The sequence below is a fragment of the Ascidiella aspersa genome, chromosome 5, assembly GCF_963924565.1.
Source record: "Ascidiella aspersa chromosome 5, kaAscAspe10.2, whole genome shotgun sequence".
In the NCBI taxonomy this organism is placed as follows: domain Eukaryota; kingdom Metazoa; phylum Chordata; class Ascidiacea; order Phlebobranchia; family Ascidiidae; genus Ascidiella; species Ascidiella aspersa.
The window spans coordinates 26135846-26152353 of NC_139451.1; the positions used below are offsets into that span (position 1 = coordinate 26135846).

At 36.7% G+C, this 16508-nt stretch overlaps 1 protein-coding gene across 1 annotated transcript; it reads right to left on the reverse strand.

Moving 5' to 3' along the window:
- Positions 1–1463: 1463 nt before the first annotated feature.
- Positions 1464–15606, reverse strand: LOC146145652 (uncharacterized). Its single transcript, XM_083390642.1, has 10 exons — positions 15541–15606; positions 13320–13560; positions 12711–13152; positions 11438–11562; positions 8854–9242; positions 8018–8155; positions 7351–7554; positions 6217–6412; positions 3406–3583; positions 1464–1524 (listed from the first exon to the last, which is right to left on the reverse strand). Exons 1-10 carry the CDS (start codon positions 15589–15591, stop codon positions 1464–1466), a joined length of 2025 nt encoding a protein of 674 aa, XP_083246768.1. The 5' UTR covers positions 15592–15606.
- Between the last annotated feature and the right edge of the window lie 902 nt (positions 15607–16508).

Genomic DNA, 16508 nt, shown 5'->3' on the forward strand with positions numbered 1-16508 from the left:
ACTCATTAACAGCCTCTCAACTAACAAGAAAACAGATTAACATTCTCAGTAACATAAACTAAAGATGTTAAAAATTCGTATCGAAACGTCTCTTTCAAGATGATGTCGATCTACTCGCCATTTTGGCTTTGCAAATTATTGTGCAAAGTGTACCCAACATACGTATTTTTTTGCAAACATCAAAACTGAAAAAAAAACGGCTTTACCGTTTAATATGGATATTTTCCAAAATTAATTGCGTTTTTATTTGACTTTTGCCACACGCCTTTTCAACGAAGCAAAACTCGTCGCTGTTTCGCATTTATAAACAACTCTTTAAACTATGCCTGTTGATTTCGATGTGCCAAGTGACAACCCAAATCGATGTATATATACTATTTCCCCGTCAATTAATGATTGCCAACCGTTCTTTATTTCGATGTATCTGTGACGTCTTTTAAATTCTTTGACAATAACTTGTGCAGGAAATTATGCAACATCACATATTTGGGGGTGTGACACGTTACATCTTTGGGGGTGTGATTTTTAGGTTCGACTGCCCTAATTGGAAGTGTAGTTAATTCGTCATAGCCAATTTTGTACGCCATAGGATAGGTAAACTCGGTACAACTATTTCGCAGTCGTAGTAATTGTAAATCCCCTTGATGTGATGAGTTTGAGAAAGGTCAACCCCATAAAAGTTATTTTAACTTAGTGCTTCGAAGGTTTTACCGATCAATGTGATGCATGGTAACGGATTTAGATTTCCGGAAAATTAAAATTAACGCCTGATTACTTACATCTGTAATCGACACAATTTTAAAGATTGAAAAAATAGAACTATATCGTTCATTCAAACGTAAGTGTTGGCATTTGGAGATATTTGAGGAAGCAAAATGCGTAACGCACATACGTTGAAGTAATAGGCTTTTTCGTCGCACCATAAAGGTTGAAAAACATCTACAACATGTTGAAAGAAACTATTTGGTCAATATTCCTTAAAAGGACTTGTTATTCAACGTAACTGGCCTGTCAAAACACGCGATTGCTAAAGCTAAAAAAGTATTTTGCAAATAACTATACCTGCCATTTGCAGACCTATTTTAACAAATTAGATTCATTGCTAGCCATTCGTTTAACTGTAAAGGCAAATATACGTGGTCATTTTGTTTTAAAAGTTTTTATGAGTAACTTAACAGATCGAATAAAAATTGCAAAAACTTGAGACAAATTTTTACCAAAATTAAACTTCTTTTTCAATTACAATTTTATCTAAGATACGTAAAGAACGAATCCACAAAATTTTGCTTGGAATATATTCAATAAAAGTTCTCGGTAATAAAACATAAAAAAAAAAACGAAATCACACAAAATAAAAATTTGTAAAACATAAAAATCTTCGGGTTATCGTACAGTTGAATTGTCGTGCCGACGTCATCAATGTATGACGTTGCCGAGAAGTAACCAAACAGTTGCGTGACAGATTACCTGACAGCCTTCGGGTTTTTGAGTTTTTTGGATACTTTTCTTTGCTGTCGGAGAAACCTTAAAAATACAAGGTAAAAAATTATACATATTATGTTTAATCATACTAGTTATTTTGATTACCATTTATAGGTAAGCCTAAAATATTTTTTAAAGAAGTCTGTGACTAAAAAAATGTAAACCGCTGGCCTATAGTGTCTTATCGTCGGCGATTTTACATTGTAGTAACGTCGCAGCCCGTTACAAGTGGGTTAATTAACCGAAAGAGTCCAAAAAACAAGTACACTGTGTATGTGTAGTATTTTGGGCCAATTTTTATAGTCTTTGCTCAGTACGACTGTGACCCCTTCAAAATATTATATGTGTAGTAAAATAAGAGTGTTTGGTGGTGCAAGAACATCTAAAGTAATGGTTTCCAACCTATTATGGTTTACAGTTCCCCTGATAGAATCCCTTATCACCCGTGGTCCTATACTAAAAAATAAAATAGTTTAGTTTCGATGTCTTTACCTCTTTTTTCACGCAAAGAGTTAGAAAAGCAAATAAAAAAACAAGTAAAAATTAAACAATTTTTAGTGCAAGTATTCTTAGTGATAAACTTTCCCTTTAAACCGAATGATTAATTATATTTTTTACGTAGGAGTTATGCTCGTGGCCCCAGCAACTTCCTGTAGTCACCTTGAACGAAATGCCCCGGTTGAAAAATCATGTTTCACTAATTGCACGTTGGGCTACGTTTAATCGCGTGCAAACCCATATAAGCTATAATGCCCGCCTTAGACCCGCTTTTAGATACGAACGAACACCTGATTTGCACCCGAAATTCAACCAACGTATCGCGCGCAAACCACTATAAGATCGCACTTGCCAACCAGCAAGGGTAACGTTAATGTTGCCAAGCATGACACACTTCCCCTTGCTGATATCCTAAAACCTTCACGCCCGATTATTGCTATGACCCTGAATTTCTCCGTCCCCGAAGTTACAAAACTCCGTAGTGCGCAGATTTCGCAAATCAGCATAACCGCAGTGCGTAAAAATACTTGAAAATGTATGACTTGTGATTTATTTCAGTCATTATTGCTTGCAATGTCTCAGCATTAATCGGAAGTGTGTTTCAAATTAGAATGCGAACTGAAATGCGTGATGTCGTGATAATGCCGATATTGTGAAATGAATGACTCGCACATGCGCAGCAGTTTTGATGCTTATTATAACCCTCCAATCCCATAGCATTTACGCAAGGCACTATGCAGTGCAAATGCCAAATATTTCGTGGAATTAAAAACGCTTTTTCCTGAGCATACTTTGCCATCAATTAACTGATTCTCGTTGGTGTTTATTTTTCAAATCTGTAAATAATTCCCAGGCTCTTTATAGTAAGCCAATCACGCATTTCGGTGAAAAGTAAACAGCCGGTCCTTTACTTTCTGAAAACGTGTCAATTCGTACATGTATTTGTGTGCTAATTGAACTATAATATATTTAGGTTGGTTTCTTTTTTACCGTTTTTTTTTTACTTTTTAGAAATATGCGCAATTTGTAACTAAAAGTATATGACATGGTGCTTCACCTAAAGGCAAACATTTCTCTTTTCCAAGAAAAAAAATGTATTGCTTAAAAATATTATTTTCATAGGTTACCAAGCGTGTAGCAAGCCATCAGTCAAGTTTAAATGATGGCTTGTCACAATAAAATAAGTTTGTCTACAATAATAATTTTAAATTCCATCAAACTTTAACCATTAGCAGAACACTTTAGCAAAGCTAGCAATTCAGGTCATACACTTTCAAAAGATCTTAAAAGATATATATATATTTTGTCAGCAAAGGCATCGTGATTACATCTTAACTCGAATGAATCGAATTGAGATCGACATTTATCTTGCAAGGGTCAAGGTGATTTCGATTATCCCATATTCAATGTTACAAACTTCAATACCTTGCGTCGTACGACACGTTCTCCAGTTTCGGCTTTATTGACGTCACAATGAGATTGACCTGATCCGGTTCGTTGCTCACGTACCGGATATGACGCAACGAGGGTGATCCGAGTTTCAGGAATGCCACCAAAGCTTGGTACATTATCTCGCTGGCGATGTGAAACGGGTAGCTGTCACCTTTTAATGAACGTAAAAATTTAATTTTAAATAATATAATTTTATTAAGTACAATATAGAACGGTGTGTTCAACTGTCACATCTTGAAAAACGAGTAACTTGGTTATATATTTTTTGTATAATTCTATTAAGTAGAATATTGAACCGGGTTGTGCAACTGTCACCTTTTGAAAAACTAATAAATTAATTATCTTTTTCCTATTGTCTTATTAAGTGTAATATGAAACAGTGTGTTGAACTGTCACCTTTTGAAAAACATATAAATTGGTTGTATTTTGTCCTAAAATTTTATTGGGTGCAATATACAGTGTGTGCAATTGTCGTCTTTTGAAAAACAACTTGTTTGTTTGTTTGCAACCGGCTAAAATGGGACTTATGACGAATTGCGTGTAGTTGCTCGGACATCATGTTAAAACTTCTGATCGTATAGCTTTAAAACAGCGTGGTCCAACTGCAGGCCCGCAAGTTCAGCTTTTTTGGCCCGCGAACTGATAGTCAGCTTTGTTCAATCTGGCAATATTACTTCAAATTTGTTTTTTTAATTTTTTGGTGTTGAAATTATTTTATAACTACCGTAACTGAACAAAGGTATACATTCCATAAAGTTAGTATATATGCCATAGACTATGTATAATTTGCCAGCAATAAGCCCAAGAATCGCAATTTAAAAACATTGGCCGGCAAGATAAAATAAACCTTGTTTTGGCCTGCGATGAAAATAAGTTGGATCACCCTGCTTTAAAAGATTAATCAATTTTTATTTACCTGTAGTTTAAGCCGTTTTTTGGTGAAAAGTTAGCCCAGCATGTAGGTTCTCTTTCCATTTTTTATTGGAAAAGTTTTGTATTGCGATTTTTTACACGCCATTTTTTATAAAATCTTTAATGTCTGAATTTATAAATTAGCAAAGACGTCACGTTTGCATATGCTTGTTCAATTGTAGCATCCGAATTCGACGAGAAACGCATGGATATGTGTTTAGTTGCCCGTCCGGATAAAATAAAGCAACGTGGTTCACAGCACATAATAATGATTTTGTGAACAACTAACCGCGTAAAAGGTGTGGAGTCACAAATGAAGCTCCAGGTAAAGGAGTTCTAACGCGTTACCACAGCAGGACGCTACCACTTGGTCTTTAACCTACCGCTTACCACAGAAACAGCGTGTCCTTTCACGTTTAAATCGACATTTGGATGAAGGCGGCAATTAATGGAAAGGGGAATTTCGCTAAATTAACTACTAGCAGGTGGTGGCTGCTCGAAACGCTTCCTTTTCGGCAAACCGTTGCCCATCAAACGGCGGAAACTGGGTTAAAACTAAATTTATTCACCATCTTCTCACAATTACACACAATTTTCACAGGGTTTAGCGAACTACATTCACGTCATACCATGTGTAATATAAAGCTTGATTTGTTTAATTGCGTTGGCCGGGTCAACTTGCCTATAGTCATTTCAACGGGGCAGCTCATACTTAAAGTGGGGATTGAAGGTAACGAAAAGCAAGGCCTTTGTTGAAAAATGTGAGCTGTTTTATTTACTCAACTCGAAGAGGCAAATATTCACGCCAAGTCCAAGAATTAAATTGAGTTTTAAGCGATTATACTATAAGCCCCAACGCGTTTAAATGAATTAAGTTAAAATATGACATTGCGTGATGGTAAATTAATCCAATCAAAAACTAGAAATCGCGGCACTGGACATTATTTTTGTTTTTCGTAAACTGTAAAATAGAATAGATTTCAACATTGCCAATTTAGCAAAAATACAACTTACCTTCGAGACTCAAATTTTTTTCTGTTCTAGGTAAGTTATGGCTAAAACAGCTCGGACACTAATATACACATTGGTGCAATTGTAAAGTGGGTTGGGCCACTTCGGAAGTCGCAATGGATAGCAAAACACCGCCTTGCCTCAATATATCGGTTAACCCAAAGCAGTACAAACCTTTTTCAGCGAACTGATTTCGGTTAACCTAAAGAGGCAACCCGTTGTTCGTCTTTGAAACAAGTTTTTCTCGTTTCGAATAGGATTTAATTGCAAAGAGGCATCGAATACAAATTGATTATTTTATTGAACTTAAGACGATGATCAAACTGATATTTCCGCCTAAGACTAAAACAAGAGTATAACCAAGTTAGAAGCGCACCAAAGATTTCAGAAATTTAGAATTAATTTAAAATTATATACGGAGCAAAAATTCCGGTCTCAAAAGAGCGGTGCCCTAACGGGGCCGGTCAAATTAGAGTGTCCAAACGCCGACAACAAAAAGGCCGATGCCCGAATGACGGCCCTCGATCGTCATATACCCTCTACCTACAGTTTCAGGCGTTATTTTGGCCATTTAGGCCTTATTTCGACGAATTTAGGACGAGTTCCGACAGGTTCAGGTCTTATTCAGACGATTTAGATCTTAATGTGTCTTGGATATTACTGTTAATTTGGCTTTATTATGTTTTTTTTTAATATTGTGATTATTGTGCTTTAAATATTGATGCCTTGTATAGGTCATATTATGTATTCCCACTATACGGACACTCGGACAGTTTGCTTCTACGCGTTAAATTGAACTACTGTGTTATCTGGTGTTAATTCTTGTCCTAATATAACATCACAAGTTTAAGCATCAATTACTTTTTGTGCTCCCGATTCCGATAACAGGCAGGGCAATGCTTCCCGCCTTTAAATCGACGTTGGCCATGTTGAAGATGTTCTTGTACGTGTTGTAAAGCTGCTTGCGGCTCTTCTTCTGATCCTGTGCTTGCCACGAGGGCGTCACCGCGTGGATGATATGATGACTGGGCAACCCGACGCTAGGTGTCACAATAACCTGCAAAGTTTCGACGGTTTTAGCCAATCTGTTAAGTGACTTTCTACCATCTTTCGGGCAGAAAACACTTTGTTGATATTCTCATGTTTCGGAGCAACTTTTTGCCCATACATTATGCGACTACAACAAAATTTAAAACTGGATATTGAAAATAAATTGCTTTTATTTGTGGCAAACAAATTAAAATAAATAAATAAATTGTTTAGCGACATTACCGACGCTTTATCTGTTCAAATTTTTCTTGAAGTGCATAAGAAAAAATCTGTTCAGTGATTGTTATTTTTACAAGATCGAAGTAATAGTAAAGCAAGCAAATAAAAAAGTGGAAGAATATGACGAAGACGAATATAAAGGCAAAATAATGTCCGTACAAACATATACTTAATGACGTCAATATTATTGACAAAAAGCATTTTTTTTAATTGAAACATACAATTTCATGCTAACCAGGTTAATGGGCGAAAATTTGCTTTAGTTAAACAATAAATTACGTATAATCGTAAAATGTATTTGTTATGTTTGTTTTTAAAAAATTGACCTAATAATAAAACAAGGAAAAATACATTCTTTGCGTTAGATTGTATAGATCGAACGCCTGTTTAAATATGACCAACCTTTTGTGAATGGCTGTAAATTCTATAAATAGGGTAAACATGTTTCACTCTTTGAGACAAATTGCACTGAAATCTTGACACGCTTGCGCACAGCCGTGCTTTATCAGATCAAAGTCGAAAAAATCTGGTTTCTAAAGCACGGTTCTGCGAAAGCTTGGCAATAATTCTGCACAATTCTTCTTCATATAGTGCCACCTGATTACCCTGTTTAAATTTGACATCAGGTTTGCACCGATACTATCTTATTATCGGACGAGTACCATTACTAGTGCTAGTATCGGTTTTGATCCGATATTATCGGACATCCCTTGTGTGTATTCGTACCTTGCTATCGGATACGTGTCCGTGCATTGCAACATGCAATTTCGTCAACTTGGGAATCTCGAAGGCTCCGTGCTTTGCGACAGCCCAAGCCAACTCTCCTGTGACGTGCAATTGGTTGTTTGTTTCATTCACTATGACGTCACACTCGGTGTCTGTGATGTCACCTTCGTGGATCTCGATGTGTATGCCGGTGGGCGTGGTAGTCTGGGAAAATTATTTTTATATGCTTTTTGTGCAAATCGTGTAAATTTTATAAACGAGTTAAAAATGGATCTGCGACAAATATATTGAACAGTATTTATGTCCCTTTTAGTGGTAATTTGCACTTTTATTTCCTATTTTGTTAAATATGATAGGTTTTTTTTTGCACTTATTTTTACAATGTAACCCAACTGTTTGCTCAACAATTATTTTAAATACCTAACGTCTTGTTTATCTTCGGCCTTAATAGTTGTTTTTTTGTTTGTTTTTTGATAAAAAAAAATGAATCTCAGTTTTAAACGCTTAAAAATGGATCTGCGACAAAATATGTAAAAAAATCTCTGTTTCGCAATTTACTTTTACACTACTTAGTTAAAACCTTGGCAAAATATCTTTATTTTAGTTGCAAAACTTGCTTTTTACGATTACTTTATTGTTTTTCAAGTGAAAAATCAAAGCAACTCACCTCGAAATAAAGTTTGTGATTTTGTTTGAAGTGAAAGGGGCTTTTCAGCTTAGGTATAAAAGATGGTTTGGGAAATTGGTTGAGCGAGCGACCCCTAGTGGTGGGACTCCATACGTAAGTTCTGTCGTCAGGTGGAAACTGTAAAATCAATTTTTTCATTCTCTTCGATACATTTTACGGTAACTTGAGAAACTTCAATAAAGATGCAATATCAACATACATCAACATAAGTATCACTGTTGCATTTTGGCATTATTAAGATTATCTTTCAACAAATGGTAAATTAATAAACTTTTGAAATTACAATAATAAACGCATTAGCAAATTAGTTGTTTTTAAATTTTATTAGGTAAATAAAGTAATCATTTTGAAACTTTTGTAAGAGTTTTAAATGAGGAATAAATACAAACTATTTTTGTCACTGTACAAGGGGTGACCAAACCGCGACTCTTGTCTTTTGGATACCCAATATAAATTTTCGTTTGCTTAATTTTTTGCTGAATTTAACTACTGAAATGCAAAATATTAGCGCGCAATCCTTTATTAAGTTTTCAATATATTTAAGCTCGTTTTAATAAATCTTGTCAGCATAACACACTGTGCCTTTCACAGCAATTCGCTAACATATTATAGTCAGAAGATTTAACTTCGACCGCGTGATGGCATTTATTTGTAAAGTCCTGCAATGTGAATTAAAAATTTCATCGAATTTATATAACCCTTTCAGCAACAAATTATTGTTTTTTTGTAATACAATGGACGTCTTTCTGTCTACTTCGAAAAGACTATTCAGTATGGAAGTCTCCATGCTTTTCAGGCTAATTTATAAAGTATACCTGGTGTAAGGGGCCAGTGTTTGGTCTCAACGGCGACGGGGTCATGGTTGGTATGACGTCACCGCTATTCACAAAACGAGCCGGTCGCGATCCAACTGTTGCGTAATAATCGGGATAAACGTAACCGCGATGCGCCGGCGTGCGGTAATCGTCCATGAACAACGGATCAGTGTCTGTGTCGTCATAGGCCTCATCGTGATGACGTAACGAGGGCGAGTGATGACGTAGCGAGGGCGAGTGATGACGTAGCGAAGGAGAATGGTGACGTAACGAGGGGGAGAGGCGACGCGGCGGTGTGTGGCGCTGGCCAGGTTGCAAGTAAACGAGAGAGTCGTATTGAGGTAAAGGAGGTAGGAGGTGATGCTTGGATAAGGTAGAATGATGTGGACCTACAAAAAATAAAGATAAATGTTAATTTAGAAACACAATACAGTTTTTTTTTAGTAAATTCAATCAAAATATCAAAGGCATTATATTCGATCAACTGTTGATTTAATCGAATATAATGGCTTTGGTATTTTTATTATGTGTGTTTTAGCGTTTTTATCTTCACTTGTATTTTTACACTGATGATGGCATTAGGTATTGCCGAAACGTTTGTAACAGCGAAATGTCGATTTTATCAAATATAAATAGAGGAATCAGGTGGCACTGTATAAAGACAAATTGTATTTGATTACGGCCATATACAAAGATTACTATAATGTCAGAATCAAATACAATTTGTCTTTATACAGTGCCACCTGATTCCTCTATTTAGAATTAGACAAATACGGCCATATACAAAGATCAAATATAAAGGATTTGATATTTTTATTGACATGTTGATTTGTTGCTACAATGCGAACACAGTAGCAAATAATGAACGAAATCACTAAATGGTTATCGAGTCAGTTGACACTGACGGTATAAGGAATTCCGGTTAAAACAGAAAATAGAAAGGAAGATTGAAAGCAAACAATACATAAAAAACATTGGGGGGGGGGGAAGTGCCCTTTTCATGAAAAATGATAAATGCTTCCACAACGTTAAATACGGAAAAATGCAAAAAAATCGTAAAATGACATGGTTGACATTTGTTAAAACATTTTTGGTACCATTTTAAGCCAATCTAGAGGGCGTGGCCGCAAATTTTTTTCCTGGGGGGTACCGGACCCCCAAATATTTCGGCTGGCTACGCTCGCCTGCGGTCTATGCTGCCCTTACCAAAAAAGTCGCCCCCCTTGCCTTAAAATCGCTCCGTCGTCCCTGCTTCAGAATGTTTTGATTGGCACTTTAAATATCGTCAGCTTTCTGAGGGTTTTTGTAAGCTGGAATTTTGTATTACAGCACGCAAAGTAAAAATACTGTGGACAATCTTCAATATTTTTTTTTCATTACTTACACCGTTTTAACGTAGTCTGCCAAGCCTCGCTTTAATTATGTTTTTTTTATAATTATGCATTGATTCTGTTATTGGCATTATTTGGATTATTTTCCGGGTCGGTTTAGAAGGAGATGCTTTTTAACATAGCGAGTAAACACAAAACTCTTGTTGATCTGCATTTGTGTAAAGATTATTATTTATATCCTAAACTTCGACGCAAGCGATACAAAAACAAATAGGTTCCAACCAAATTAACTATATTTTGATCGCAAACAAAAAGCAAACAGTAAAATAAAAAAACAGAAAATTGTCCCCCTTTAATTTTAGCACGAAAGTAGAATAACACCTCTAGTTTTGACGCTGTGCAAAGCCGCCAAAGAATAGATATATTGTATTGCATGTGTAAACCTTTTTTGGACCGAGGTTCTCCCTTAGCTGGAAACCAATTAAGTGCACTTTTCTATTATTGATGAAGCAATTTGACTCCTTTTCGGGAAAACCTTTATATTTCTACCTTTCAAATGTAGCCTAACCAAAGCCAAACCTAAGTATTTGTCATTTTTATTTAGTTGGCTATGTCTTCTAAAACAGATAGCCTACTATTGATACGGCAAATTTGTAGGCGTCTAAATCTCTAAAGCAGGCGTGGCCAAACCGCGACTCACCACGCACACGGTCTTTAAACAGTTTTACGCAGCTTTTATACGTTCAAGTTGTAAGCAAGTGTTTTAGGATGGCAACTGTTAATTCTTGTGTGCTTACTAATTCGCCTATTTTAACTACTTGCGTCTCATGACAGTTTGCTAACATTTCATGCTTTAAACAAAATTACGGAATCCTACGCCACACAGAAAACATTCCTTTTCGTAAAGCCAACAGACGTTTAACAGCGTAATGGCATTTTCTGAGATTTTCTGCAGTGTGAATAATATTGTCTTAGAATCCAGTGGTTCTTAACCTTTAACAACCTGTCAAACCACTGTGTCATTCTGCAAGCATTCGTCGAACCCCAAATTTTCACTCAGTATTCATTTCTTCCTCCTATACGTTTGCCATCAAATTAATAAAACATAAAAACTGTTAATGTTTGCGCAGTCCTGATCTAATGTAGTTTTATTTTTATTTTTGCAGTTTCTAAACAACTGTCACCGTCACGACAGTTTTATGAGGATCGAGCGCAAGTTAGTGAGTTAACTTCACAAGCCAAACAAACATTACCTTGTATGTAGGGAGGTACGGTAGTGTCGTGGTGTCTGTAGAGAGATGTGTCGGCCGTACTTCCGTAACCTGAAGAACTGTTCGTTGAAATTGTTTCGTCCGACTCCCGTCTAGGGGAAGTCCCTCTGAAAATTGCATCGCACATTTTAGGTTGGGATTACTGCGTCAGGATTCGGATGTTGAATCGTAACGATTATATAAAACACTATATCGTGAGTATAGGGATGTTCACTAATATCTGATCGCCGATACCAAATGTCGTGTGGTAGTATCGGTACTCGTCCGATACTAGGTTGGTATTGCTGCCGAACCGCAACCAAATTAATTTGTGCTTAACAGACATGTTTTGCGATCCAACATACAGTTTTCTCCGTTCGAAGCCAAATTCCAAGAAAATATACTAAAAATAGAAGATAAAAAACTTCCTAGTGCAAAATAAAATTTCGGCCTAATAGCTTGAAAGCCATTCCTACTGTTTTTTCGACCGATTTTGCTTATTTTATCAGAGTAATGACGTCATTTGCTATCGATTCGGATCGCGATGTTTTTTGTTCAAAATATCGGGTATCGGTATGACATATTAAGTATCGGACATTTGAAATCGTGAGTATACCGACGTTGCTTGAGTGGGTCCATATATATGATGTTATTTTAGTACTCGCATGGACATTTCGCAATACTCGCCACGCGGAATTTAATGTAATGATGCGATAATAAACTATGAGGAATGCCGTAGTTGGGAAAATGTTTGACATTGGGCGCCAGAATATAATTTAGGGAAACTGATTCCTTAATGTGATTTTGCAAATCTAACGACAACTTTTTCTTTAAAGCAACAAATGTCTGGAGAAGCGGTGAATAATTGCTTATACCCGGCATAGGAAAGGCACAGTAGAAAACACGGAAGAACCACTGGGAATGAATAAATGTTTATGGGTAACTCTAAGGGTGCATAAAACAATACTTGATCGTTGCCTGTAAAATAGAGCAGCATTAAACACATACTAACATCACGAACTGGTTAAAATGAAAAAATTGACAGCCGTGTTTGTCTGATTGAAAAGCTGAACTTCATGATTTCTGTTGTTGAAAAATTTCGTCTTAATATTGACGATGCTTCAGTAAAACCGTACTTCACAAGGTCAAAGTACGAATATATTTTAAGTTGAAGCACAATATTTCAGCATTGGCACTGCAATATCAACTTAAAAAAATACAAAAGTTCTTCTTAAGTCACCGACATTTATGTCGAACACAACAAATCTCGACAAACCTCGAATGTTCCCGTTTCGTCGTTTCAAACTCTCCCGTCGACCTTTTGTGAAAAGAGCGGGGTCGCTGGCCGGGGGGGTGACGCGCCATTGTGGCGTCAACGCGCGGGGGAAGTGTGACGTCACTCTGGTCCTTGTAATAACGCATAGGGGTGCGCGTCCGGCGTCGCGGCGCCCGAGCGAGTTCGGACCAACTATCCTCGGTGCGAAGCCGCTCGGGTTTGCTCGGCAACGTTCGGAAATCGGGTTCGGGAATGTTCGCGTGATTTCGCGCCATCGTTCGATTTCGTCGACCGGAGGTATCCTTCTTGTTGGGACGATGGGGATGCTTTCTTTCCACTGGTGGTAAAGCACCGGCGCACAGGGCGCTGAGGAAGGTACGCTTGGCCTTGTCCACCTCTTCTGCCGGACAGTACAACACCAGGCGACCGGCTTTTCCCATTTCTGTGGCAGAATAGATTTTATGAGGCACTAACTTCTGATGTAAAACAGCCTTTGACTGCATACTTATTCACGTGTCAATTAATTGTTGCGGTATTGATTCTGCAGCGGCTTTTTTAAATGACAAGTTTAATCGCGTGTAAAAAATCTTTATAAATCCTCTTTTTCACCTTTCACCATGGCCTTGGGATGGAACCTCTTGACTTCGTAGATGCCACGGTGATACTGCTGAAGCGTGACGTTGGTCACGTGCCTGCTCAGAGGCACTGCGACCAAGTTGACCATGATGCTGTAGTAAAGCTCCACAAAGAGCTGGGCCGCACTGTGTAATTTGTCTTTATCGGTGCGCAGGGTCGAACAAAATACGACCGAGTTGTCGGCGCCCGACCAGGATATGGACACGTGATAGTTCTGTAAGCAATTGTAATAACTCAAATGAATTTACTTGGATTTAGTTCATTTGACAAAAGACTTCTTTCCACTCAGGAGGTTTAGGCTAAAAAGTTGACTGTTTTTTTAATAATGTTTTTTAAATGTCCCTAATTAGTACGTACAAACCAGTAAATTAAAAAGTTAAAATTTATCGGTACTAATTACTTTGAATGTTGTATTAAAAACGGCTTGAGTAGTTATATTTCAACATTTCGCCTTAGTTACATTTTGATACACCGTCGAGTAAATACTTCGTAAGCATTGTTTTAGAGTGGGGTGTGAACAATTTTGCATGATATAGTTGATTACTCGCTGAGTAATAAGTGTCAACTATTGGTTTAGTGATTGGTCACTTTTTTGTTAATTATTGGCTTAGTGATTGTTTGCTTTCTGTTTTTAAGTAAGCAAAGACATTTAGGATAATTATTTACTGGCGTCAGCTGTTACCCTTCTGTTTGTTTTCGGTCGGACCTACGGAGTGACAGGGCGCAGACAATTACTGTAAATGGCACAGGTCGGACACAAAATAAATCCAGGACCTATTTGTTTGTAAACATTTGCCGAGAAGCGTCTACCTCGCGTCAACTAATTGCCGAAGCTTATCAAACACGTGAGAGTAATTTGCGCACCAACCGGCACTACGGCTAAAGTTCGATACATTTAGCCGACTTGCGTTTGATTGCGATCGACTAAAATATTTTTTATATACTTTTGATCGATTGGTTCGGTAAAAAAGTCGCAAGAACACTTAAACATTTTGAGCGTTAATTGCATTCCAAGCCAGCGATTGAGGTTAATTTGTTACGTCAAACAACGCTTTATTAGGCTTGGTCATATTAATGTTCTTGTGTGCGACAGTTACTGTAATGACGTAACACATATTCGACGCGACCAGGTGAAATGTGGCGATCGACGTGTTGGCTACCCCATCATTATGCAAAGTCGGACCTTTAACCTCTTTTCGATAAAGCACCTTATGTTTTTTTGCTAATAAACGTTAATTCAAATTTTCCTAACGTTTCTAATAATCATAATTTAGTTTCGAATAGCAAAATCTGCCTCAATCCGAGAGGTGAAAAACAAACGTTTCTGGTTGCACATCAATGATAAAGAATAAACTAAATACGTACAGCGAAAATTAGTTTGTGTACCACCCGGCGTAACGCAGCCATTGTCGATGTTTTATGCTAAGTTGGTATAAGCCTACAACCTCCTTTCGATTATGTACCATATGTTTTTTTTTCAAATGAACGATAATAATCCATGCTTTTATATAAAACTAACTTTTATAATGCTGGTTCAACATCAATGTTAAACATTAAACTAAGTACAGAACTTCGTAAACCGAAAATCAGTTTGTTTCAATGTTACATGATAAAAATATTTCGCTCCTGAAAGCGTCATCAGTATTGGTTTACTAAGTTCTGTACATAGTTTAATCTTTACTGACTTTTACATAACATTTTTGATAAATAATTTGCCCCCTGAATAACACAAAATCAGAAATATCTTAAGGTAAACCCCTTTTTCGTTTTACAGTGCACACGCAGTAATATATTTTGTGACGAAAGTAAAGTGAATTTACAGTTCAAATAAAAAAAAGCGTTTGACACAAGATTATAGCAACAAAAAGGTATCGCCCTAATCTGTAATTGTTTAGAAGGAATTCATTCAGATTACATCAAGCTAAATTTGTTCTTAATGTCGCATGTGCAGCTAAAAAGAGTGTACATTTTAAACAAATTTCCATTTCACTCATTCGGATTAAATAAAAAACAAACAAGGATACCATTCGGAAAAAAAACATAATCTACATTTTTACCATGGTTCTATATATAGCGAATTTGAAAAATTATTTTGTCTAAATTGGTGTACTACATCGAATTGTCAGACGCACAAGTTTGGTGTTTTGATTACAACAACCAGGAATATTTATAGTAAAAACAAGGTATAAATAACCTGCTGGATTTCAGCAAACTCTTCGTAATGGCAATACAAGATGTAGCCCATCACGTCCGACTCCACCTTAATACGCAGCAATCCCTCGCGCGCCGTTTCCAAGACCACAATGGCTGGGGCGTGTGATTTTGTGACGTCACTTTTGGGGGCTACAAGCTCGGGCGGGGGGCTCGGAAATGGGGTGCCAGTCACGTCGCTGCCACTTGAATCTGGGTACCCTGAAAACGCAATCTTGAGTTAAACTTTGCTGTAAAGATTAAGTTATCGACTTGACTGTGGAACATAATTTGATTTTCAGTTATTTGGGCAAAATTAATTGACTAAACTCAAGTCTTCCTAATAAATGGCTTTTTTGGACCTTAAGTTTTTTCAAAGACATGTATTATATTTCTGTTTAGACTACAAGTAAAGGTCTTGCTTATCGTGGACCATAACAAGCTGTACAAAACTCTGTAACAACATTTAAACACACTTAAATTATCTGTAGCAACATTTTTTCCCTATTAATCAATTTAGAGAAAAACGAGGTTTCATAAAAATAAATGAACACCCCTATAAAAAAATTTCTAATATATATTAAATCACTATAGTTTTAGAAATAAAAAAAAACTTCCTTATCAATTCGTATTGTTTTGTTCACGTTACTTTACAGTTTACTTGCAGTCGACTTTCGATTGTTACGTCAAAAGCACATCATGCAGTTTTCTTAAAATTATTTTTTGTGACACGCATAGAGAGACTAAAACGGTAACTTTAGTTAATTGTACTTGTTTTTGTCGTCAATCTTTACATTCTTGCCAAATTTCGGAAAAATCAGTCTATAGAGATGTAAAAATTTTGCCCAAACATACCCTTGCAATCTGTTTCATGTGAATAAGCCTACGTCAAATTTTGGGGGGTCGCGTTAGTTTTAAAAAAGGGGTCGCCATAAAAAAACATTTGGGAACTACTGCCCTACATTTTCTTAC